Source organism: Podarcis muralis, chromosome 1 (assembly GCF_964188315.1).
Source record: "Podarcis muralis chromosome 1, rPodMur119.hap1.1, whole genome shotgun sequence".
In the NCBI taxonomy this organism is placed as follows: domain Eukaryota; kingdom Metazoa; phylum Chordata; class Lepidosauria; order Squamata; family Lacertidae; genus Podarcis; species Podarcis muralis.
In genome coordinates, this window is record NC_135655.1 from 117,610,598 (window position 1) to 117,634,403 (window position 23,806).

Genomic DNA, 23,806 nt, shown 5'->3' on the forward strand with positions numbered 1-23,806 from the left:
TTACAGGGAACCAGGCAGAGGGCCTTCTCGGTAGTGGCGCCTGCCCTGTGGAACACCTTCCCATCAGATGTCAAAGAAATAAACAACTATCTGATGTTTAGAAGACATCTGAAGGCAGCCCTGTTTAGGGAAGCTTTTAATAACTGATGTTTTAATGTATTTTTAATCTTTTGTTGGAAGCCGCCCAGAGAAGCTGGGGAAACCCAGCCAGATGGGTGGGGTATAAATAATAAGTTGTTATTATTATAATTATAATTATTATTATTAGTAGTAGTAGCAGCAGCAGCAGTAGTGGGTCATATTGAGATTACCTAGGCATTTGTAAGCAACTGGGAAAATAAATGTATACCAGGCTTCCTCAACCTCGGCCCTCCAGATGTTTTTGGCCTACAACTCCCATGATCCCTAGCTAGCAGGACCAGTGGCCAGGGATGCTGGGAATTGTAGTCTCAAAACATCTGGAGGGCTGAGGTTGCGGAAGCCTGATGTATACTATTACCACTACACTAGGGCAATTTCTACCACTAGCCACAACTGGTTTTTTAACCAGCTAATAGTAGATTACTGTGAATAAAGAAACTGGGGATAAAATGTATGGTTGGTACTCCTAATTGCCCATAGCCAGCTTTCAACAATGTCAAATGTATAAATCTTTAAAAACGAAACAGAGCAAAACCCTCAAATCAAATATCAAGTAGCACTAGGTTACTGAAATTATCTCAGCCAATGTATCTGATCCATGAGAATAATGCATAACTTGACACCAAATATTGTATGTTTCTGCAACGCCTTAGCTTAAGCACATGCTAAGTGTGGTTTGCAATCTGTTAACTGGAAGGAACATTGCTCTTGCAAAGCACTGTGTGTCAAGGTGGTCTCCAAGCACGGAAGCAACTCTCAGAATGTTAATATATTTTGCCCTAACACAGCATGTGTATTCCCAGACGACGAGTAGAAGCTAATCTATTGTCCTATAAAATCCAGAAGGAGAGGTGCTGGGAAAACCTGTGTCACCTTGCTATTAAAATGAGTATGTACCTTCCCTACCCGCAACTCCTCAAAAATAATTTGCTCCAGGAATTGAAAGCTGGGCTGCAGAATCACACTGAGTTAATAAGAGACTAGAAAAAGAGTATTACCCACTTGTCAAAAGGATGTTCCATATGAATTTTCTGGATTAACATTAAATCACAACACATTAAGTTCTGTATAATTTTTTTTTAAAAATCACAAGTGATAAAATTCTAAAATGAGGTGATTCCACTTGCAAGTCAGACAATTTTGAAAGTCAGCCATCTGAAACAATATGGATTGAATGTGTCTTTCTCCACTGACAATAGCAGTGTCACAAAATCCAACCACTTATACCGGGAATGGGGACCGATGGGTTTTCCATCAGGTCCTGCTATCCCTGACTTACACCATTGGTTGGCCACTCGTGAGTTCTTATGTATGTATTGCATTTTTATTCTGCCTTTCCCCCAGGAACTGGGGAAACCCAGCCAGATGGGCAGGGTATAAAAAAATAATAAAATTATTATCAGTTTTATTACTATAAGAAACTCAAGCTGGCATACACAGTTTTCTCAGGTAGTTTTCCAACCATGCAACAACCAGATTGCTTAGAAAAAAGCTACAGAGATGGCAGATGACTTTGCTGCTATTCTAGCCCTTACACAGAATTGTTTCAGGTCAACACAGAAAACGTCCTACTTCTTGGCTTGTCTTCTCACTCCCCAAATCACTTTTTTTTGGCATCAGACAATGGATCTACCAAGTTTATCTACTGAGCCAGAACCTGGGTCTTGGGGAGCACATTGTCTTGATTATTTGAAAATAAAATAATAAAACAACAACAACAACAACAATAATAATAATAATTTATAACCCGCCCATCTGGCTGGGTTTCTCCAGCCACTCTGGGTGGATTCCAGCAAAATATTAAAAGCACAATAAAACATCAAACCTTAAAAGCTTCCCTAAACAGGGCTGCCTTCAGATATCTTCTACGTCAGACAGTTGTTTATTTCTTTGACATCTGATGGGAGGGCGTTGCACAGGGCGGGTGCCACTACCGAGAAGGCCCTCTGCCTGGTTCCCTGTAGCTTCGCTTCTTGCAGTGAGGCAGGCGCCAGAAGGCCCTCGGCGCTGGGCCTAAGTGTCCGGGCTGAAGACACTTCTTCATGTATACTGGACCGAGGCCGTTTAGGGCTTGAAAAGTCAGCACCAACACTTTGAATTGTGCCCAGAAATGTACGATCCACCAATACTGCCCACCAAAGTACTCACATCCTGCCCTTTAAAGATTTCTCAGGGTGGCTTACAAAATGCTCAATCAAGCAATGTGGGAAGTATCTCCAGAATGGACTGGCAAATCCACCCTGGCTGGCAAAGTCTGGCTAGAGGAAGTGGAAATGATACAAAGGTTGACTGGGAAGTGCTTGATCAAAAAGCCACTTCCTGAACTCCCTTGCTTAGCTAGAACCCAATCTCCCATCTCTCTTTTTTGAGAAGTGGTTTGGGTAGTAGCCCTGAAGCTTCAGACACACTCTATGTGGATAGGGTGCTGATAACTCCTGTGTTTCTAACGGATGCTTAGGAGAGATCAGAGAAAACGGTATCCTGTCAGTCCTACAAAATCATCCAGCCATATTTGGTAGTAGTGATGTATGGAAGTGACAGCTGGACCACAAAGAAGGCTGATCGCCGCAGAATCGATGCTTTTGAATTGTGGTGCTGGAGGAGACTCTTGAGAGTCCCATGGACTGCAAGAAGATCAAACCTATCCATTCTGAAGGAAATCAGCCCTGAGTGCTCACTGGAAGGACAGATCCTGAAGCTGAGGCTCCAATACTTTGGCCACCTCGTGAGAAAAGAAGACTCCCTGGAAAAGACCCTGATGTTGGGAAAGATGGAGGGCACAAGGAGAAGGAGACGACGAAGGACAAGATGGTTGGACAGTGTTATAGAAGTGACGAACATGAATTTGACCAAACTGCGGGAGGCAGTAGAAGACAGGAGTGCCTGGCATGTTCTGGTCCATGGGGTCACAAAGAGTTGGAAATGACTAATCGAGTAAACAACAACAACTTCTTGAGTGCTAATAATATAACTGAGGTCCCTGCCAGGTATTTGTGGAGCTATCCTTCAGGAGTACCATTCACTCTTGGTAGGAGCACTGGGAGATGGCATTTGCACATCATCTCCCCAGAAACTTCAGTGAGCTTAGAGGGCTCCTTTTACCCTCCCCTACCATTTCAACCCCATGCACAAAGCTGCTGGGCAGGTTTATATGCAAGATTTGAATAGATTTGAGTGAAGGGCCATCACTACAGTTACGTGGCTAAACCAGAAGACTGAGCCACTTCTTTTATGGCAACAGCAAGAACTTTCCTTGATGGTTCTACGATGAACTCCAGTGGAGAAGCTGTTTCTCGCTCCCTTCAGTCTAAATATCCTGTTTCTTATCATTAAATGTGCCCTAGGAAACAATACTCCTTTAGCCTCTTTTGCAAAGATCTTGAGACCTGGAAAAAAAAAACACATTAAGAAAAATGGAGAATAAAACCTTACCAACATCCATGGCGGTTTCCATAAAGCTTTTCTGCCTTGATGCAAATTCAGCCAACAACTTTTGTTGCCTCTCCCTGGCCTTCTGTCGCCTAGGTGAAAGAAAAGAAGGTGGGCAATTGTGAACAAATGCTAAGACAGCTCAATTCATGAGCTCTGTTTTTAGGTTGGTAGAGTACAAGAAGATCTTACAACGTTACATAAAACCTGAAACTATCATTTTTGCCCGATGTCATTGCATGTCAATCTCCCAAGACCCCAAATCTTTAATGACCAAATATACCAGAAGCCCTTAATGTATGCTTCCCCTCTACCTCTTCCTTCTCTTCTTAGTTGAACTCCAGACAAGTCTAAGACAGGAGCAGAACATGCTCCACCCACACTGCAGAGAGGGCTTTATTGACCACACTTTTTTAATTGATTAAAATATATCCTCCATCCAAGCATTTCAGAGTGGGACACAGTAGTAATTAAAACAACAACTCCCAACTACAGATCAGGAATGGATGCACAATGAAACAGTAAAGAATCTTAAAAACAAGCAAAGGCCCATTACAAATGGCTAAATAACCCGGTTTTAGCCTGACACCAAAATAAAAAGAAGATTGGTGCCAGAGTGGAGGACATTCTGAAAGTAGGGCACCACTACAGAGGAGACCCTCTCCCACATAAAGGCATGTTGTGTAACACATCAAAACACTATGCTAAGAAGCCTTGGCCTTCCCTGGAAAATCTAAAGGCTTGGTCAAGACAGGGTGGGGAAAAGTGTGATTGCAGATGTGGCAGATTATTATTATTATAATCAATTAAATTTGTATACCGCCTTCTGTCCATAGATCTTGGTGGTTCACAACATAAAAATACAAGATTTATTAAAAAAACAACATTCACAGCAGGATGAAAAGTACGCAGAAAATGAATGTTGATATTATTAGGAACCTGACTCAGTTAAAATGCTGGGGCTTTGCACAACCAAAAACCATGCTTTTACGGTCTCATAGAAGGATGTGAGCTTCCCTAAAAACTCTAGAGAAAGAACACAAAAGCCTACAGAAAACGTAATTACACAGCTAGTGGAATTGTTAACTTGACAGCACAAACCTCTTGTCAAGAACAAATCAGAATTCTTCTGCCTTAGATACAATGCTTTTTTGCCATTATCCTGTCACAATAATGGACTAATTAGCTGCCGATATACGCAAAGGACATGGCACCAAATATTTTACATAGCTTTAACAAGCGCGTAAATCCTCTCATCCAAATTGTGGCTTGACACAAGCAAGTTTTTATTCCCATTTTTAAAAAATTATGTAACTTATGCAGTTAACCTTCTAGATCTTCAAGGATACCAAAGATTGAGCTTATGCAATTTAAAATCACCATCACATCGTCAGCATCACTTATTATATGACAAGTGCAACTGAGTACCCAGTTAAGCACAATTTAGTCCCATTTAAGGAGGGTGTATCAAGAACATGAGGCAGCTTTCATAATACTGAACCCCACCACCGCCCTCTGGGAATTCCTCTCAGCGCATGCTATGCCTTTGCTAAACAGGCTAACTGTAAATAGAGACCCTTAATAAGGAGGCCATAGCAAACTGACAAATTCAGTGCAGCTCAGTGATTTTCTACCATGGCCCAGGGGGCTCCGCACCGTGATTGAAAAAATATTGCAAAGCAGCACTGCTGAATTCTTCTTTAGCTCCATGCCTTAGTTTCTATGGCAACGACTTATGTGGGTGATGTCAAGTTTGTCTTTGCAGGACGAAGAAACCAGAAAATAGGTCATCACTGACTGCTCACAGCCTGCTCCGTCTTCATTATGGCAAACTGGCCTCTGTATTCCTGCCGACTTCCTTCCACACACTGAGGTCACACAAAACAGCTTAATTGCCTGCGGAGATTCATCTACGTTGTGGATTTACACAAAAGCATATGTACGCAGCTCCCCGCTCCCCTCCCCGTCCTCTCCTGTCAAGGCTTTCTGCAAGCATCATTTCCTCTATTTCCAGGAGTGAGCTATTGCCGTACGTAGCTAAAACAGCTGCATGACCTATACAAACGTATGAAAAGGATCTGCAGAACTGAGGGAGCCCCAAGGTTTGTGCAAGTGCAAAAGGAGGCGGGGGCAAACCCTAAATATCAACAGCAAAAAAAGTTGCAGTGCGATGAGTGCTCCTTGTTCCGGGTTCCAGCCACTCAGTTCCATATCCCCTCCTCCCCGAAACAGTCCTTCAGCATTCTGTAGCCACCAGGCACACTCAATCCTCATTAGGCCAATTTGGATTCTTAACTAATTGCCCACCCTTCACCTTAATGTCGCAGGGTGAATTACGACAATTAAAACACAATATTGGGGGGGGGGGGATTAAGCAATTTGAAATCACGGAGATAAGGCGAGTCCTTAAAAAATATACATTTCACGGCAGGTCCCACGCTTTCCCAATATTTAAGAGTCTGCGGAGCGGAATGGCGGCACGAAACGGATCGTCTGGTTAAGAGATGACCGTTCTGGGCTATTTTGGACCTGTAGGGGAAGCGCTAGGGCTACGCACACCCCTGAAAAAGCCCACGGAAGATTGGGGTCTCGAGGAGGTCAGCCGAACGGGGAGTAACTCGCCGCAGCTTCCCTGCTACCTTGCCGCTGCGTTAGCAGCGAGTTGGGGGGGGGGGCAAGAATCAGCTTGAGTCCATTCAACAGGGAGGGGAAAAACTAGAAAATGAATGCTAAGTGGTGATACTGAATGTTTGTTATGAGAAAAGAAAATCAATAAAAATTATTTAAAAATATATATATTTAAGAGTCACATAGTATGTTTGCGGCATGGAGTAGCTGCAGTACAGCTCTGTAAAAATACAATCAATCAAACAAACAAACAAACAAGCAAGCAAACAAACCACCATGAGCATTGTTTTCAGAAGCCCCATGGCAGACAGGAGTGAGGAGGGGAGGAGAGGAGTTTTCCACATAGCAGCATTGCCCCAAATGGTCACGGAGAATCAACGCTGGTTTGGGGAGGAACTGCCAGCATAGGTCCTTCCACATGCCGAATGACTTTTGATGTTCTCTCCTCCACAAAGAGGCACGGGTGGCGCTGTGGTCTAAACCACTAAGCCTAGGGCTTGCCGATCAGAAGGTCGGTGGTTCGAATCCCCGCGACAGGGTAAGCTCCCGTTGCTCGGTCCCTGTTCCTGCCAACCCAGCAGTTTGAAAGCACCTCCCAAAAGTGCAAGTAGATAAATAGGTACCACTCCGGTGGGAAGGCAAACAGCGTTTACATGCGCTGCTCTGGTTTTGCCAGAAGCGGCTTAGTCATGCTGGCCACATGACCGGGAAAAACTGCCTGTGGACAAACGTCGGATCCCTCCGCCATTAAAGCAAGATGGGCGCCTTAACTGTCAGGGGTCCTTGACCTTTACCTCTGCAAAGAAATACTGCAATGGCTCCCAAGCAACTTGGTGATTTGATGGTCAGGTGGAGTGAGAAGCAGCATGAAAGGTGTGGAGGGAGGGGCCTGGCCCCCATTTCACCACAAACTGGGGGTGGGGATCCACAAAAAGAGTCAGGATGACATGCAGTCTTGCCTGCTCAGGTTACTCTATCAGGTAACTGCTAGCGCAAACACAGCAGTACAGTGATACCTCAGGTTAAGTACTTAATTTGTTCCGGAGGTCCGTTCTTAACCTGAAGCACCACTTTAGCTAATGGGGCCTCCTGCTGCTGCCACGCTGCCGGAGCACGATTTCTGTTCTCATCCTGAAGCAAAGTTCCTAACCTGAAGCACTATTTCTGGGTTAGCAGAGTCTGTAACCTGAAGTGTATGTAACCTGAAGCGTATGTAACCCGAGGTAGCACTGTATAGGTCGCAAAGTGACTCTTACGAAAGCTCATGTGTGGGTATCACACTAAGCACACGCTGCCAGTAAGGTTTAGAGGAGAAAAATGTGTTTTATAGCAATACAAATACAGTGGTACCTTGGTTTGCAAACAGTCTGGTTTGCATACGTTTTGGATTACAAACACGTCAAACCCGTAAGTGTGTGTCCTGGTTTGCAAACTTTTTTTTGGATTACAGCCCGTTTTTTTGGGATTACAATTTTTTTTTGGAGGCCCCATTTCCGAAATCGCGCCTTGGGTTACAACCTGTTTTGGTTTACAAACAGACCTCCGGAACAGATTATGGTTGTAAACCAAGGTAAAGGTAAAGGTACCCCTGCCCGTACGGGCCAGTCTTGCCAGACTCTAGGGTTGTGCGCTCATCTCACTTAAGAGGCCGGGAGCCAGCGCTGTCCGCAGACACTTCCGGGTCACGTGGCCAGCGTGACAAGCTGCATCTGGCGAGCCAGCGCAGCACACGGAACGCCGTTTACCTTCCCGCTAGTAAGCGGTCCCTATTTATCTACTTGCACCCGGGGGTGCTTTCGAACTGCTAGGTTGGCAGGCGCTGGGACCGAACGACGGGAACGCACCCCGCCGCGGGGATTCGAACCGCCGACCTTTCGATCGGCAAGTCCTAGGCGCTGAGGCTTTAACCCACAGCGCCACCCGCGTCCCATTGTAAACCAAGGTACCCCAGTAGAATCAATGCACGCGCGCGCACACACACACACACACACACACACACACACACACGCCCTTAGAACTGCAGCCCTGTTAAGACAGTAGAGGGCAGATTATGACAACATTTTCCCTCTTGAGACCTGGGTACAAGGGGAAAGGAAGTGCAGCAAGCACCCATTTCCCTAGCTCTTCCTGCCAGTCTGTTTTCTTCCAGCATCAACAATAGTTGGCAATAGTCAAGTCTACTGCCAACCAGTGCCCTAAATTCATAAAGGTCTCAAATGAAGAACTAGAAGCCTGTTAACACAGAATATTGTCAAACTTCCTAATCAAACACTGAAATAACCCCGCCGCCAATTACCTTTCTTCTTTGTCCAAAATTTTCTTCTCTGCCGGACTAATCTTTTTGGGTGGTACAGGTGGAGTCACTTTTCTACATATTTCTTCAATGATACGTTTGTTCAATCTGCTTTGAAGCGCAGCTTTCAATAAAATCCTTTCCACCGCAGTCATTCCATCCCCGTGTAAGTACTTTGGGTTTTCGCACTGAATTAACGTTTCCATGTCATCCAGCCAGGGTGGGTAGTAAGAGTTCTGCTTTCCTGACAGTTTATGGTGAAGCTTCACTAGCAAAGACAATATGCTTTCCTTGATTTCCAAGATAGCTGTTGTCAGCTGGGGAGTTGCACCTGGAGCAGACCACTTCATTGAAGTCTTGGGTCGAACAGCCTGATTGGCTTCAGTAGTATTCCGATTGATGATTTCCTGAAACTTCTTTCTGCGCTCTGCAACCAGACTGAACACTTGTGCTGTTCCTGAATTCTTAACGGGGGAAAATTAAGAAAAGGGCATTAGATATAGTAATCAGTAAGTATGAAAACTACAAGCTAAACTAAAATTACGTTTTAAATAATTTCAATTTGTTACTTAGCTGTTTGAAACAAAAACTGCCACACCTTAAAAGTACATTCACATTTAAAATATACTTCGCAATCTCCCGAGGCTGGTGCACACATACAACTCCCAAATGCTTAACGAAGTAATGCAATTAAAAGCAGGCCGCAGGATCATCTGCCTCTCCAGCTTTCCCTTCTGAAGAAGACATCCTGCCCCCCGCTGATCTTACCCACAATTAAGTACAGTCGTACCTTGGTTTTTGAACAGCTTAGTTCTTGAACGTTTTGGCTCCCGAACGCGGAAAACCAGAAGTGACTGTTCTGGTTTGCGAACTATTTTTGGAAGCCAAATGTCCGATGGGGCTTCTGATTGGCTGCAGGAACTTCCTGCAGCCAATCAGAAGCCGTGCTTTGGTTTCCAAATGTTTTGGCAGAGGCATGGACTAGGATTAAGCCACGATACTGAGTTTTGATACAACAAATCACAGTTAACACAAGCCAACGTAAAACCATAATTTCAGGCAGTGGTTTGTTGACCTCACGCAAACCATAATTAGTTGGCTTGGGTGGGTTAAAGCTGAACAAGCTATGGTTTAGGGTTGTATCCAAACCCAAATATGATCAGCAGTTAAGTGTAAACAAGGTTCTCTCAGATTTCCAGTCTTGGTTAGCCTTAATCATAACCAAATGTAGTTGCAGATGTTAAGCTCAGTCACAGTTAAGGCCAGCAGAGGAAGGACTGGCGAAATTAGCACTTCCAAAGGCTGGGGAAAAGTACGGAAATCCCACAGCCTGCTCCAAACTGCTTAACACTTTTGAACATTTCCAATATGTATGCAGTAAAACAAAACCACCCCCACCCCCCAATACACAAAGTTTACAGCTAAAAAACTTTATTATTAAAAAGGCTCCAGTCCCTTTTCAAAAGTTAGGAATACCACTGTGTACGTTTTACTATGAGAATTGTTATAAATTTGAGATATGTATGTAGAAAAAAAGAGCACGTTGCATTATTTAAAGAGGGACTAGGGGGTGTTATTGGTTCTGCAGGTGGGTCAAAAAAACCATGTGCTGCAATTTTTCTTAAAATTTGTTCTATACCACAGGGGTGGCCAACTCCCAAGAGACTGCGATCTACTCACAGTTAAAAACTGGCAGTGATCTACCCCCTTTTGGGGGGTTCAGGTCAATTTAGGGGAGCCAGAGTTGTTCAGCTTCTTTGGGGGGAGCCAATGATCTACCAGTGATCTACTGCAGACGTCCAGTGATCTACTGGTAGATCACGATCTACCTGTTGGACATACCTGCTATACCATGACAAATGTGATTATTTTACGGAGTTGCTGCTCTGTCCTTAAAAAATAACTGTGACGCTTGCCTTCCATTAAGCATTTTCCTTTTAGCATAGCCTTGCTGCTAATGAAATATGTAGTAGTGTATACTTGATTTACTATAAGAAAATGAGCCATGGCTCTGTTCTTCACCATCCCTCCACCCGAAAAGGTGGCAACCCCATTAGGAAATGGCTATAAATCATTCAAACAAGTTAATCATGTGTTCACAAAGATGAATCAACTAACCATTTATCATTTCAAGTAATTTCTAACAAGATTGAGGGCCAGGCTTATTGAAAATGGGAAGCTAAAGAGCAGGAGCATTATTAAATGTTAGCAAGAACCGCAGCAGAAATTCACACACACTCAAAGCAGCCAGTATTTATTCCAACAGGCTAGCAATTCCCTCCCCTTTTTTAAAAAAAAGGTTATCTCCAGAAGATGGCACAATTAATTTGGAACCAAAAAGGATTGCCATGTTCTAGGCCAATGCACTTTTTTTTTAACACAATCGTTAGAAATATGCAATGGCGGCTATTTCTTAATAACATTCTTGAAAAGACTGTGGAATTGCAGGGAAGTTAGGGTCAGCACAGCTAAAGCCATCTTGCCATTAGAACGCAAGATACACAGAATTCTACCTCTCTCTGAAGTCCTTTAGGCCGCCTGGGATTCTGGGAAGTTGGAGGAAAAGGATGGCATTAAAACACCCTAAGAAGTGTGATTATTACATACCAGGTCTTGAAGTATCAAATACGAACAGCTATAAGTTCAGCAAAGCTTAATTCAACCACATAAAGGCAAAAGACCTTGAGGTCAGCATTGAGATCCTGAACCGTAATAATAAATCTGCAAGATCTCATCCTTACCTGAGAAGCTGCTGAGCCATCGGCGCTGGTACTTGCAGGTGGTTCTCTTTTCACCTCTGGGGCCGTCTCTGGGACTCTGACGCGCACGTAATTAATGAAGTGGCGCATGTTAGACACCAAGTTATTCCCTGGGAACCAACTATCGTGGCAGCGCTCTTGTCCTCCCATGGAATCCTGGCACATCAGCCATTAAACAAACAAAAACAAAGCAGGCCATCAGCACCAGATGTGGTCAGTGCAACCCATCCAATCCGCACATGGAGGAAAATTATTCCTGAATAACTGGGGCTGCCATCTTAGTATTTACAGAGCACTTTAAGTGTTGGGGGAAATACTAAGGTGACAGTACTATGCAATGTTATGCGCCATATAAAAGGTAAAGGTAAAGGTACCCCTGCCCGTACGGGCCAGTCTTGACAGACTCTGGGGTTGTGTGCCCATCTCACTCAAGAGGCCGGGGGCCAGCGCTGTCCGCAGACACTTCCGGGTCACGTGGCCAGCGTGACAAAGCTGCATCTGGCGAGCCAGCGCAGCACACGGAAACGCCGTTTACCTTCCCGCTAGTAAGCGGTCCCTATTTATCTACTTGCACCCGGGGGTGCTTTCGAACTGCTAGGTTGGCAGGCGCTGGGACTGAGCAGCGGGAGCGCACCCCGCCGCGGGGATTCGAACCGCCGATCTTTTGATCGGCAAGCCCTAGGCGCTGAGGCTTTTACCCACAGCGCCACCCGCGTCCCTATGCGCCATATACATTCTCCCAATATTATTATTTATTGAATTTCTATACCGCCCTATACCTGGGGGTCTCAGGGCGGTTCACATAATAAAATCAAGATATAAAACCACAAAACACATAATAAAAATAAAAACAACAACCCAATAGCGCCCTCCACCACAAAAACCCACATTTTAAAAGGGCATAGGATGTAAATCAAATTAACCAATGGCCTGGTTAAAAAGGAACGCTTTTGCCTGGCGCCTAAAGGTGTATAATGAAGATGCCAGGCGAACTTCCCTGGGGAGAGCATTCCACAGACGGGGAGCGACTGCAGAGAAGGCCCTGTTCTCGTGTTGCCATGATAGCCTTGTGAAGTATTGTTATCCCTGTATGGCACCTGGTGAGCTGAGGCTGTTTAGCTTGCCTAAAGCCACCCGGTGGGCTCATGACTGCGTTGGGATTTTCAGGCTCTGAGCTCACTGCACTAGAGGTCTTTGAGTTACTCCTAGGGGCTAACCCCCACCCACAATGAGCAGCCCACCACTAAAATAAGGCTCAAGGATGGAAGACTGAAGAACCCCCAGCTAAAGAATCATGGCAAGAAAAACTGATGGACTATGCAGAACTGGCAAAACTGACATACAAGCTACGGGACAAGGATAACTGTGACTTTAAAGATGAATGGGAACCCTTTACAAAGTATTTGAAGATGCAACAAAGCGAACTGGACTCCTTGGCTGGCTTTGAATAAACATTCAGAAACTTTTTATTGATCATAATCAGCTAAATAGTTTGAGGATCTATACATCTGTGTAACATGCAGAAAACAGCATTTTTAGAGAAATCAAAGACTGGAACTGAGGTAAGTTGGGGGTGGGTGGGAAGTTTTCTGTGGGGGGAGGGAGGGGGAGGGATGAAAAATGGGGGGGGGGGGAATAAGGATGGTATGTTTCTGGATAATATGTTTTGTTTTAATTTTGAATAAAAAATTATTAAAAATAAATAAATAACAAGGCTCTGAAATGATAGTGGATTGGATCCAAAATGTCCTTCCACCAACAGAGGAAGGGTCTAAGGCAGTCTTCTCCAACCCCAAGTTCCCAGATGGGAGTGTAGCCCATCTGAGGACCAAAGGCTGGAGAAGGACGGTCTGGGGCCTTCTTTAATGAGCTCACTTTTCATGCAAGAAGTTCAAGGTGACAAACATACAACCCTGTGAGGTAGGTTAGGCTGAGAATGAGTAGCTGCCCCATGGTCACCCCGTGAGCTTCATGGCTGAGTGGAGATTTGAACCATGGTCTCCCAGGGCCAAAGGCAGCACTCTAACCATGTCAACAGAGGCTCTAACTGTAGGAAAGGGGCAACTTTCAGTAATGTCCACCTCCTCCTACAGTCCACAACGCCACCTCCCATACTGTTCTGAAGGGACCCCTAGCCCACCTAAGTAACTTTCCTGGGGACACAGGAGGAATGAATGGATGAAAATTGCCTTACCCCCACCCCTCCATTCCAGTAAAAGTTTGCTGTGAGCAGAGCAAATATATTGTCTATAAAATAAAAATGTAGTTCTAGATACAAGCACAACACCAAAAAAGGTACAGAAATGTGAGCACTTACCTCTTCATCAGATTCCTGCTCGGATGAGTTCTCTAGTCCCAACTCAATCAAATATAAAACCATGCAAAGGACATGTTCCGACAGATTTTGATGATCCATTAAGATCTAAAGCAAAAGTAAATGTTACTTTCCTTTTTCCCTTTCAAAGTTTTTCCACTTCAGAATTCGGTGGGAGGGGAGGGGAAACAGAAAGAAATAATATATAGCTACATCAGTTCCACATGATTCAGTATTCAGTACAGGAAAACCTCTCAGAATGACAGCTGCTAATGATTTACCAAGAGAAAAATGGTGGTCACAATTCACAAACACACAGCACCACCTTCCCAAACACAACTAGAAAATGTTTGTGTTGTGGAAATATGCAAGCTTTAATTTTAAGGAACAAATTAAAGAAGTACACACAGAGAGAGGGAGAGGGAGGGAGAGAGAGAGAGATGAGCCCAAGATGAGGTTTCAAAAATTCTAGTCTGGCCACCTAATTTAGCTTGAGCCTGTATAGCTGAGAAAATGTGCAGAATGTTTCAGGACAGGAGCAAAACAAGAGGGCTTTGTGGCACTATTTTCTCTTAACAATAATCTTAAAATGTCTTCAGTTACGTTCCATTTCCCCTTGGAAAAACAAGTTTTAAAAATGGATCAGGGTATTACTTGGCTTAAATTTTTAATTTTATTTCACTATTTCAAAATTGTACCCACAGCAAACATCCTCCACAAACCAAAATTATGTCAAGTCTGAAGTAGCTTTGTGACCCTTGGCTCCCCCTCCCTACTCCAACAATTCAGCAGTACCTTGTAGAGCAGAGTGAATAACACAATGTGTAAAGTTTTGCAGTGCAACAGCCTCATGAGTCCTTTGTAGCTTGGGTGTAAATGTGTCCGTTTCTTATAAGGAGGCCAGGGGTTTCCATGAACTTTCCCACTTTGTTTTAAGCTGCAAGAGAACCAAAAAATAACCTGCTCAAAGTTAATGCTACAGAAGATACAACTGAGAACTGGGATACTCAACGAATGCCCATTGGACTGCATGCCCATTTCAGCGTTTCTGGTAGTAAATAAAAAATTTAAAATGCTTGTACCGGACATTTTAGAAGCCAGGTGCCAATTATAAAATAGGCTCAAATGCATTATGTGTTTTCGCCATAATCCAGGAATAGATTTGTGGGAGGTAGGGAGAGATGGGAGCAGAAATCCTTGCACTAACAGGGTGCCTTCATTGGATACAACCCTGGATAAAGGGCTTGGGCTCTTCTAATACTAAAGCCAACAGCACATCAGAGAATGGTGAAAGCTGAGAATTTTCATTACGATCACAAAAAATGTGAGGCAACCACCACCTTCGTATCTTAACAGATGTACTAAGTATGTAAAAGGTAAAGGTAAAGGGACCCCTGACCATAAGGGTGGCGCTGTGGGTAAAACCTCAGCGCCTAGGACTTGCCGATCGCATGGTCGGCGGTTCGAATCCCCACAGCGGGGTGCGCTCCTGTTGCTCGGTCCCAGCGCCTGCCAACCTAGCAGTTCGAAAGCACCCCCAGGTGCAAGTAGATAAATAGGGACTGCTTACTAGCGGGAAGGTAAACGCCGTTTCCGTGTGTGCTGCGCTGGCTCGCCAGAGCAGTTTTGTCACGCTGGCCACGTGACCCGGAAGTGTCTGCGGACAGCGCTGGCTCCCGGCCTCTTAAGTGAGATGAGCACACAACCCTAGAGTCTGTCAAGACTGGCCCGTACGGGCAGGGGTACCTTTACCTTTACCTTACCCCTGACCATTAGGTCCAGTTGTGACCGACTCTGGGGTTGCGGCACTCATCTCGCTTTATTGGCCGAGGGAGCTGGCGTACAGCTTCCGGGTCATGTGGCCAGCATGACTAAGCCACTTCTGGCGAACCAGAGCAGCGCACAGAAACGCTGTTTACCTTCCCGCCAGAGCGGTACCTATTTATCTACTTGCGCTTTGACTTGCTTTCAAACGGCTAGTTTGGCAGGAGCTGGGACCAAACAACGGGAGCTCACCCCGTCGCAGGGATTCAAACCGCCGACCTTCTGAACAGCAAGTCCTAGGCTCTGTGGTTTAGACCACAGCACCATGTACTCGAAAGTGAATCTTGAGTTCAGTGTGTTTTCTCTCTTTTAAGTGTACTTAGGATTGTGGTCTTAGATTTCACCAGCACAACTGATACTCCCCATTCCTCCTTCCACATGGACTCTACACTCCTGTCCTTGTCAGTGTTAACCTAAGTACAGCAAGGTAAGTATGCAACCATGGTAAATACTAATGGAAGGGGAGGAGAAATTCAAAAGGTTTGCAAGCCAGTTTCTAAGCCTAGGTTTACAGTTAACATTAATACTGGTGCTGATGTTCTGGTGCACCATGGTTAATACCAACAAAGAAAAGCGGCCTGCTTCCAATTTAACTCTGATTAAGACAGTTAAGCATAACATCTGTACTGAGCTCAAGTCCAGATGTGCTGAAGGAGGGCGAAATCTTTTCAGGTAACAGGATGTTCCCATTTTTGCCAGAGTGCGATTCAGCTCAAAGAATTTCATCTTAAACCTGTAACTCACAGCTGACAAAAGGAAAGCAGAAACAAGGAAATGAAGAGACTTGAAAACAAAAATTTTACTTTGTTTTCTGACCACGTGATAAATCATCCTTTTAGTAATATGGGTAGTAAACATAGTTGTACCACACAGATGGGAATGAAGAACAACTGCAAATCTCTAGATGGGTAGCATTTCCAGCTAGTATATCTAGAACAGTTCTTCAAGATGCAAGTATTGGGTAGGAGGGGAGGAGATGGGAGGGAAGGAGAAATCCAAAAGGTTGACTTCCAATTTGTTTTTACGTGGCTTCAAGGAACATATTATTCAGTTCACTAAAAATTGAAAAGGTTATGTATTTCTTCAAAATGGCAGGTAATACATCATTTTGACATGCCACTTCACAAAACGAAGGTTTTTTCTAAAAAAAACTTTAAAGGTACACGTTTCACAGAATTGCACCAGTGAAAAGCACAAAATTATACTTGTAAGGACTTCAGCCGTATACTGACCCAAGCCAGCTGAATAATAATTTGTTTCAAGTGAGTGGGAACAATATGTAATTGGAATGATTTTGCCCTTGCTAACTACGGCAGCAGATTGAGTATTAATCTACTTTTAATGATGTACTCAGACAATTCATAGTATGGAACTTTTTGTATTCACACAAGCCACGAGTGGTAAGCAAGAAATAAAGTCAGTAACAAATCTGGGTTTACTTCTGTCTTATTTCTCATGGTTTGTTTGAAGCGAACAAACAATTCACAATTAAAAATCACGTTTAAGCCATGATTTAAAACAAACTGGCTTTGCATGATATGCCAACGGGTTCACTGCCTAAGAATAAAAAGCACTGTATATTACTATTGCATAATATAGTATTCATTTTAGAATACGTTCAACTTACAATGCTGTATATCTGTCCATCGCAGATTGCACATCTCTACGGTAAACAGTTCGGAGAATTACCATGACTGGGTCAAACTCCTTATCCCAGACTTCAGCTATTGTTAAAGAGATAGAACATGTTTGACATTAAGTTCTGAAATTTATTCAATATTTAAATTTTTTTAAGAAAAGATAAATACAAATTACTTCACACACAAAGAATCACTTACAAACATACCATACCTTCACCTGATCATTTAAACATCTAAAAACACTAGACAATGAAATCCAATTAACAACCATTAAAACCCTGAGTTTATACTGGTGTGCTTGAAAAATACTGAATGATTAAGAACTAAAGTAGCTGACTGATTATTATGTTTATTCATGTACAGTGGTACCTCAGGTTAAGTACTTAATTCATTCCGGAGGTCTGTTTTTAACCTGAAACTGTTCATAACCTGAAGCCCCACTTTAGCTAATGGGGCCTCCTGCTGTCACCGCACCGCCGCAGCACGATTTCTGTTCTCATCCTGAAGCAAAGTTCTTAACCCGAGGTACTATTTCTGGGTTAGCGAAGTCTTTAACCTGAAGCGCATGTAACCTGAAGTGTATGTAACCCAAGGTACCACTGTACTTCAAATAACAACACGAAGAAGAAGAAGGACACATTAATGAGAAGGAACTCTTAGTTTTATCCAAAAGGCGGGCACTACGAAATCACCAAGTGGGACTGTACTTCTCCAGTTCCAAGAGGCAGGAAAACATTGTCACTCTACAAGAAGCTCTCCCTTACCTCTCCCTTGGAGTATCAGTTAAAATGCCAATTTGCTTTCTAATCAAGCATGAAAACAACCTAAAACTGAGTCAAACCACTCTCATACCACAACTGATAAGAAATACAGTGGTACCTCGAGTTACATATGCTTTAGGTTACATATGCTTCAGGTTACAGACTCCGCTAACCCAGAAATAGTACCTCGGGTTAAGAACTTTGCTTTAGGATGAGAACAGAAATCGTGCTCCGGCAGCACGGCGGAAACAGGAGGCCCCATTAGCTAAAGTGGTGCTACAGGTTAAGAACAGTTTCAGGTTAAGAACAGATTTCCGGAACGAATTAAGTACTTAACCCAAGGTACCACTGTAATGTAATACACATAACGTGTGCACACACAAGACTACTCAATGGACAGTCCACTCCTCAAATCCAATCTTAAGCATGGCCACACTTACGTTGGATCTTGGAGACGTCCTAGTGTTCACTCTGAAACACCTTTTGGATAAGAACAATGGTCCCATATCTGGTAGGCACAAGAGCACCATCAAATGGGATGCTCTAAAGCTGGCCCTGAGGTTGATGGTTTAAAACTTTGCTCTAGATACAACTGTTGGTTTGTCTAAAACAAGACAAACCATGAGCAGGGGATCACACATAATGCTAAGCCAAACTGCATCTTAGCACTGGGTAGCATGGCAGCAGCAGGACCAGGGAGGAGTAGCACATTCACATTTTTTCCCCCTCAGTGCCCACATGTTTGTCTATGTTTAGATAAGGTTTGGCTTAACCTACGTGCATGCTGAACCACAATGTAGGTTTTCAGCAACTAAGTGTTTCCGTTTTGTGCCAACATCCTCAAACACATATCTTTATTATCATTACTCAACATACACAATTACAATGTAACCTTTTCGCCGATCAACTATTTTGGTTCTTGTACATATCATGATGGTGTTCAAAGTGTGAAAAACAACCACTTGTTTAAACAGAGGAATTAGGGAAGGAAAAGCAAAAACGTTGAAAGCATGTAACAACAATGAAATTCTGAAATTTTTCATTAATCCACCAAAATTCACATAATACGCAACTGAAGTCAACTATCTCTAAGCTGTTTACATCTTAGAGATACCCTCCCATCAGATGGCAAGGAAATAAACAACTACCTGACTTTTAGAAGACATCTGAAAGCAGCCCTGTTTAGGGAAGTTTTTAATGCTTGATGTTTTATAGTGTTTTTAATATTCTGTTGGGAGCCGCCCAGAGTAGCTGGGGAGACCTGGCCAGATGGGTGGGGTAAAAATAAATAAAACAACAACAACAATTAATTTCTAGAGTTGTATTTAATACCAGCTCATTAAGAACCCATACATATATTGCAGATTCCCACTAAAACACCCATAAAAACTGAACATACCTTTAGGTGTATACATTCCTTGCTGCATAGAGCCCCCAGGTTCAAACACAGGAGCCTTAAAATCAGCTACAGCTGACAGCATTGATTCAAAGCTTAAACTTCCAGGAATAATGCCACTTTTCGGATTTGGGTTTTCTGGAATGTGATCCTCGTGTTAAGGTAAACAACAATTGCCAAATATTTTCAGCACAAAGGTGTTCGTTCCCATGAGCATTGCATATATTAACTTTATTCGGGTTGTATCCAATGGTGGCCCTGAACTAGTAAGAAAACACTTCTGCAAGGTGGGGCAGAATATTGTTTTTCTTCTTCTTTCTTTCTTTTTTACCAGTAATTTTTTTTTATTTTCATTAAACATACACTTATAATACACATGTCACACAGTTACCTTTAGCTCTGCCGAGCTTCCGACCGACCTCCACCCCTTTGGCAAGCATCTTATGTCTTCTTACATCACGTATTCTATTAATTTAACTTTATATTTACCATACGTTGTAAGAATTATTCCAGTCCTGCCAGTGTCTTTAAGGTTTTACAGTTATCTCTTATGTACACCATAAATTTACTCCAACTTTCTTGAAACTTCTGTTCATCCTGGTCTCGAATTCTTCCCCACAATCTGGCCAGTTCTGCGTAACTCATCATCTTGACCTGCCATTCCGCAATGGTAGGTATTACTTCTGTTTTCCAATTCTCGGCCAGCATAGTCCTTGCTGCCGCTGTGGCATGCATAAATTTTTTTTGATCATTTTTTAAAATTTCCTTCCCCATCAACCCCAACAGAAAGGCTTAGGACTTTTGCGGGAAAGTATATTTAAAATTTTTCTTGAGTTCATTGTAAATTAATTCCCAAAAAAATTTCACTTTACCACAGGGTCCACCACATGTGGTAAAGATCGCCCTCCGCCTCTCCGGCAGCATATTGTTTTTCAACTCTCCCTAGTCACTCTAGCACCCACTCTAGGTGTACTTGAGGGTTGGTTGATCCTCTGCAACAGTATACATATATGGGACACTGTGGAGGCCTGCCAGTGCGCATGTGTGAGGTGGTGGGGAGGGTCAGCAGAAATTGTATGCCTTGCCTTGTGTGAGGAGAAGTGCTTTCCGTTACAAAAAGTCACCACTGCATTGTGGGATGTAAAACTGCAGTCAAGTACAGTCATACCTTGGGTTACAGACGCTTCGGATTGCATGATTTTGGGTTGCGCACCGTGCCGAACCGAGAAGTACCGGAATGGGTTACTTCCGGGGTTTCGGCGCTTGCGCATGTGCAGAAGAACTCAACAGAGCTTTGCGCATGCGCAGAAGCACCGAATTGTGACCCGCGCATGTGAATGCTGCGAGTTGCGAACGTGCCTCCCGCACGGATCACGTTCACAACCCGAACGTCCACTGTACAACTTTCCTACAGTGGACATGTTAGGGGATGTTTTGCACCACTCAGGGGAAGACTTCCTGAGCTGGGATAGACTTGAAGAGGGTGTGGTCTGTTGTACTAGCATGGAGGAGACAAAGCCTCTATGTTCTGATCAGTGTGTGTTCTCCATTTTATATGTTGCTGTGTGTTTGGAGAAGTGACTGCTTAGTCGCAGTCACTTGGGACTAACTTCTTTACGGAAAAGTTCTAGTTGTTATGTAACCTAAGCCTGCCTTCAGGGATATGTCTGTGAACCTGAATGAATCTGTGAGTAAACGACTTTTATATTAATGTTAAATCAGATTCTTTTGTTTATTCTTTTTAAGAGGGATTAGAAGGGATTTTTACCAGGAAGGAATCTTTAATAGTAAGACTCAGATGAGTCAGCAACAAACTGATCGCTGTGTAATTTAAAAAGGGGGATGTTTGGAACTCTACTAGAATATGGAACTTGCTAGCGCGAGTCAGGAAGGATATCATTAAAGAATATATCCTCTCCTGCCTCCCAAATCATCCCCACATGCATACCAAACTTCATCTAGAAATACACAGCCATTTTTTAATAGCTCAGTCGGTAGAGAATAAGACTCTTAAGCTCAGGGTTGCGGGTTCGAGTCCCATGTCGATCAAGGTTCCTGCATTGAAGAGGGTTGGATTAGATGACCCTCATAGTCCCTTCCAACTCTACGATTCTCTGATTCTACCTTGGTTCTCAATCCGTTCAGCTCCCAAAACCGTTCGAAAACCAAGGCGCGGCTTCCGATTGGCTGCAGGAGTTTCCTGCACTCAAGCGGAAACCGCATCAGACATTCGGCTTCTGAAAAATGTTTGGAAACCGGAACACGTACTTCCAGGTTTTCGGCAAACGGGAGCCAATTTGTTCGAGAACTAAGGTACCACTGTGTAAGCACGTCTTTTGCTGGGCAGAAGCAACAGGGATTTCTGCAGTTGCTCCACTTCACCAGAAGAGGTCTATATTGCATCATTTTAAGTGTTAATATTTAAAGTTTTCTTGGAGGCGGCACATAGATTTCAAATACATCTTTGTACAATTCAGACTAAGAGAATGGTTAGATACATAACTAAATGCTTATTCCAGAGGTGCTAGGAAGCTGTAACACAAAAAAACCAAAGAATGTCTATCATTTTGAAAAACGACCCCATCACAGTTGCAAAATGTTAATTGGTATAAGGACATAATTGCAGGAATATAGTGGTATTACTAATCCATCTTAATCCACATTACACTAGATTAAGGATATGCACATCGGTAAGAGAAAGAAAGCTGCGCAACAACACTAAAGCCTTGGCTAGTTGTGGTTTTTTTAAAAATCTCACCCTTTGGTTGCTAACAGGGGAGGAAGACAGATTTCACATGTTTAAATATGGAAGATTATCTCACCAGAAGGAGAACACTATACTGCACCCTTCTGGGTCTTCATGTACATTACAGTTTTTTAAAGGACTGAAATATGGATTTCAAACAAACCAGGTAACACTAGTATTTATTTATTTTTGTCCTGGCATATTGCCCAATTACTCCCTGGAATGCAAGAACCCAATCTGGGGAAGGCAGTTTAATTCAATGGAAAGGCAAACACAGTTGTAAATCCCAAATTTGTTCCTTTTGAATCAGAAGGTTGGAAGAAAGGTGATGATTTATATTCCTAGACCAGAGTTAGAATCATAGAATCATAGAGTTGGAAGAGACCACAAGGGCCATCGAGTCCAACCCCCTGCCAAGCAGGAAACACCATCAGAGCACTCCTGACATATGGTTGTCAAGCCTCTGCTTAAAGACCTCCAAAGACGGAGACTCCACCACACTCCTTGGCAGCAAATTCCACTGTCGAACAGCTCTTACTGTCAGGAAGTTCTTCCTAATGTTTAGGTGGAATCTTCTTTCTTGTAGACTAGAGTGCTTATGGTATATATACATACACACACACACACACACACACACACACATATATATATGATATATACATATATATATCTCCAGCTCAGTACATCAAATTTCATTGCAAGCTCAACATGCAACTTTTCATATGAAAATTATATGCTAATATTGTTTCAAGGCATTCAAAATTGCTTCTAATAGTCTTACTTGTTGTACACCAAAAAGAAGCACAATACATGAATCGGGTTAATTAATCACAGAAAAAAATGCATTTAACAACGTTCCAAGGATATGAGGTCCAGTAGAGAACTATGAGTCCTGTCATTCATGCAAAGCTGAGCTACCATCTCTGCCCGAAGAATCTCATCATCAGTCATTCCTAGGAGAAATTGAAAGGTAAATTAACAGAACCATATAATACATACCATAAGACAGGAAGCGGAGGTGGAGTTATTACTACCTAGAAGTGCATTCAGTTTTACATTACAAGAGTTTTAAAAAAATACTATGACTGGTGTTTTTTTAAATAAATAAAAAATTGGGCTGTTAATCCACAGAGTATCAATAAGAAACAAGGATTTAGAGCAGGCACAGGCAAACTCGGCCCTCCAGATGTTTTCGGACTACAACTCCCATCATCCCTGACTACTGGTCATGTTAGCTAGGGATGATGGGAGTTGTAGTCCCAAAACATCTGGAGGGCCAAGTTTGCCTGTGCCTGATTTAGAGCCTTATGAGGGATGGTTGAGGGAACTGGGCATGTATAGCCTAGTAAAGAAGAGACTGAAAGGAGATAGGATAGCCATCTTCAAATATCTAAAGGTCTGTCACAAAGAGGATCAAGCAAGCTAGGACCCAAACCAATGGATTCAAGTTACAAGAATGGAGACTGACTAAATAAACACAACTTAGTGGGCAACCACAACTTTTGGCTTCCACCAAGAGGGACTAACAAAGGCGAAGGTTCCGAGAAACAATTCAAGAACATGAAGAGTTAGCAAGTGCTTTTGGTTGAGGTTTCCATCACCATTCCTACCTAAACACTGGTTGAAACTTAAGATTCAGTACGTGCCTGTGACCATTCCTACCCCGACATAGAAATTGCTAGGAGTAAAGCAGAAAGCAGAAAGCCGATTAATCTTACCCAAGTGTAAACGGAGACTTAAAAGAATGACAAGAAATGTTAAGGCGCCTTCTAACATCGATCTCTCATGCTCTGAATCTAGCACTGTATTCTGATGTTGGGAAGCCATTGTTAAGAGGTCAACCACCTTGAACCTAAAGGAGAGGAAAAGATGAAT

General features: G+C 43.2%; 1 protein-coding gene across 1 annotated transcript in view; it reads right to left on the bottom strand.

Moving 5' to 3' along the window:
• UBR3 (ubiquitin protein ligase E3 component n-recognin 3) overlaps positions 1-23,806 on the bottom strand; it is a 93,057-nt gene that overhangs the window by 38,727 nt on the left and 30,524 nt on the right. Inside the window, exons 16-24 of the mRNA XM_028750120.2 lie at positions 23,650-23,783; positions 22,799-22,884; positions 19,189-19,330; positions 17,016-17,112; positions 14,360-14,501; positions 13,568-13,672; positions 11,233-11,406; positions 8,495-8,955; positions 3,574-3,662 (exon numbers count right to left, since the gene is read on the bottom strand). Of these exons, the coding sequence (XP_028605953.2) occupies positions 3,574-3,662; positions 8,495-8,955; positions 11,233-11,406; positions 13,568-13,672; positions 14,360-14,501; positions 17,016-17,112; positions 19,189-19,330; positions 22,799-22,884; positions 23,650-23,783 (1,430 nt within the window). The remainder of the gene's footprint in view (positions 1-3,573; positions 3,663-8,494; positions 8,956-11,232; positions 11,407-13,567; positions 13,673-14,359; positions 14,502-17,015; positions 17,113-19,188; positions 19,331-22,798; positions 22,885-23,649; positions 23,784-23,806) is intronic.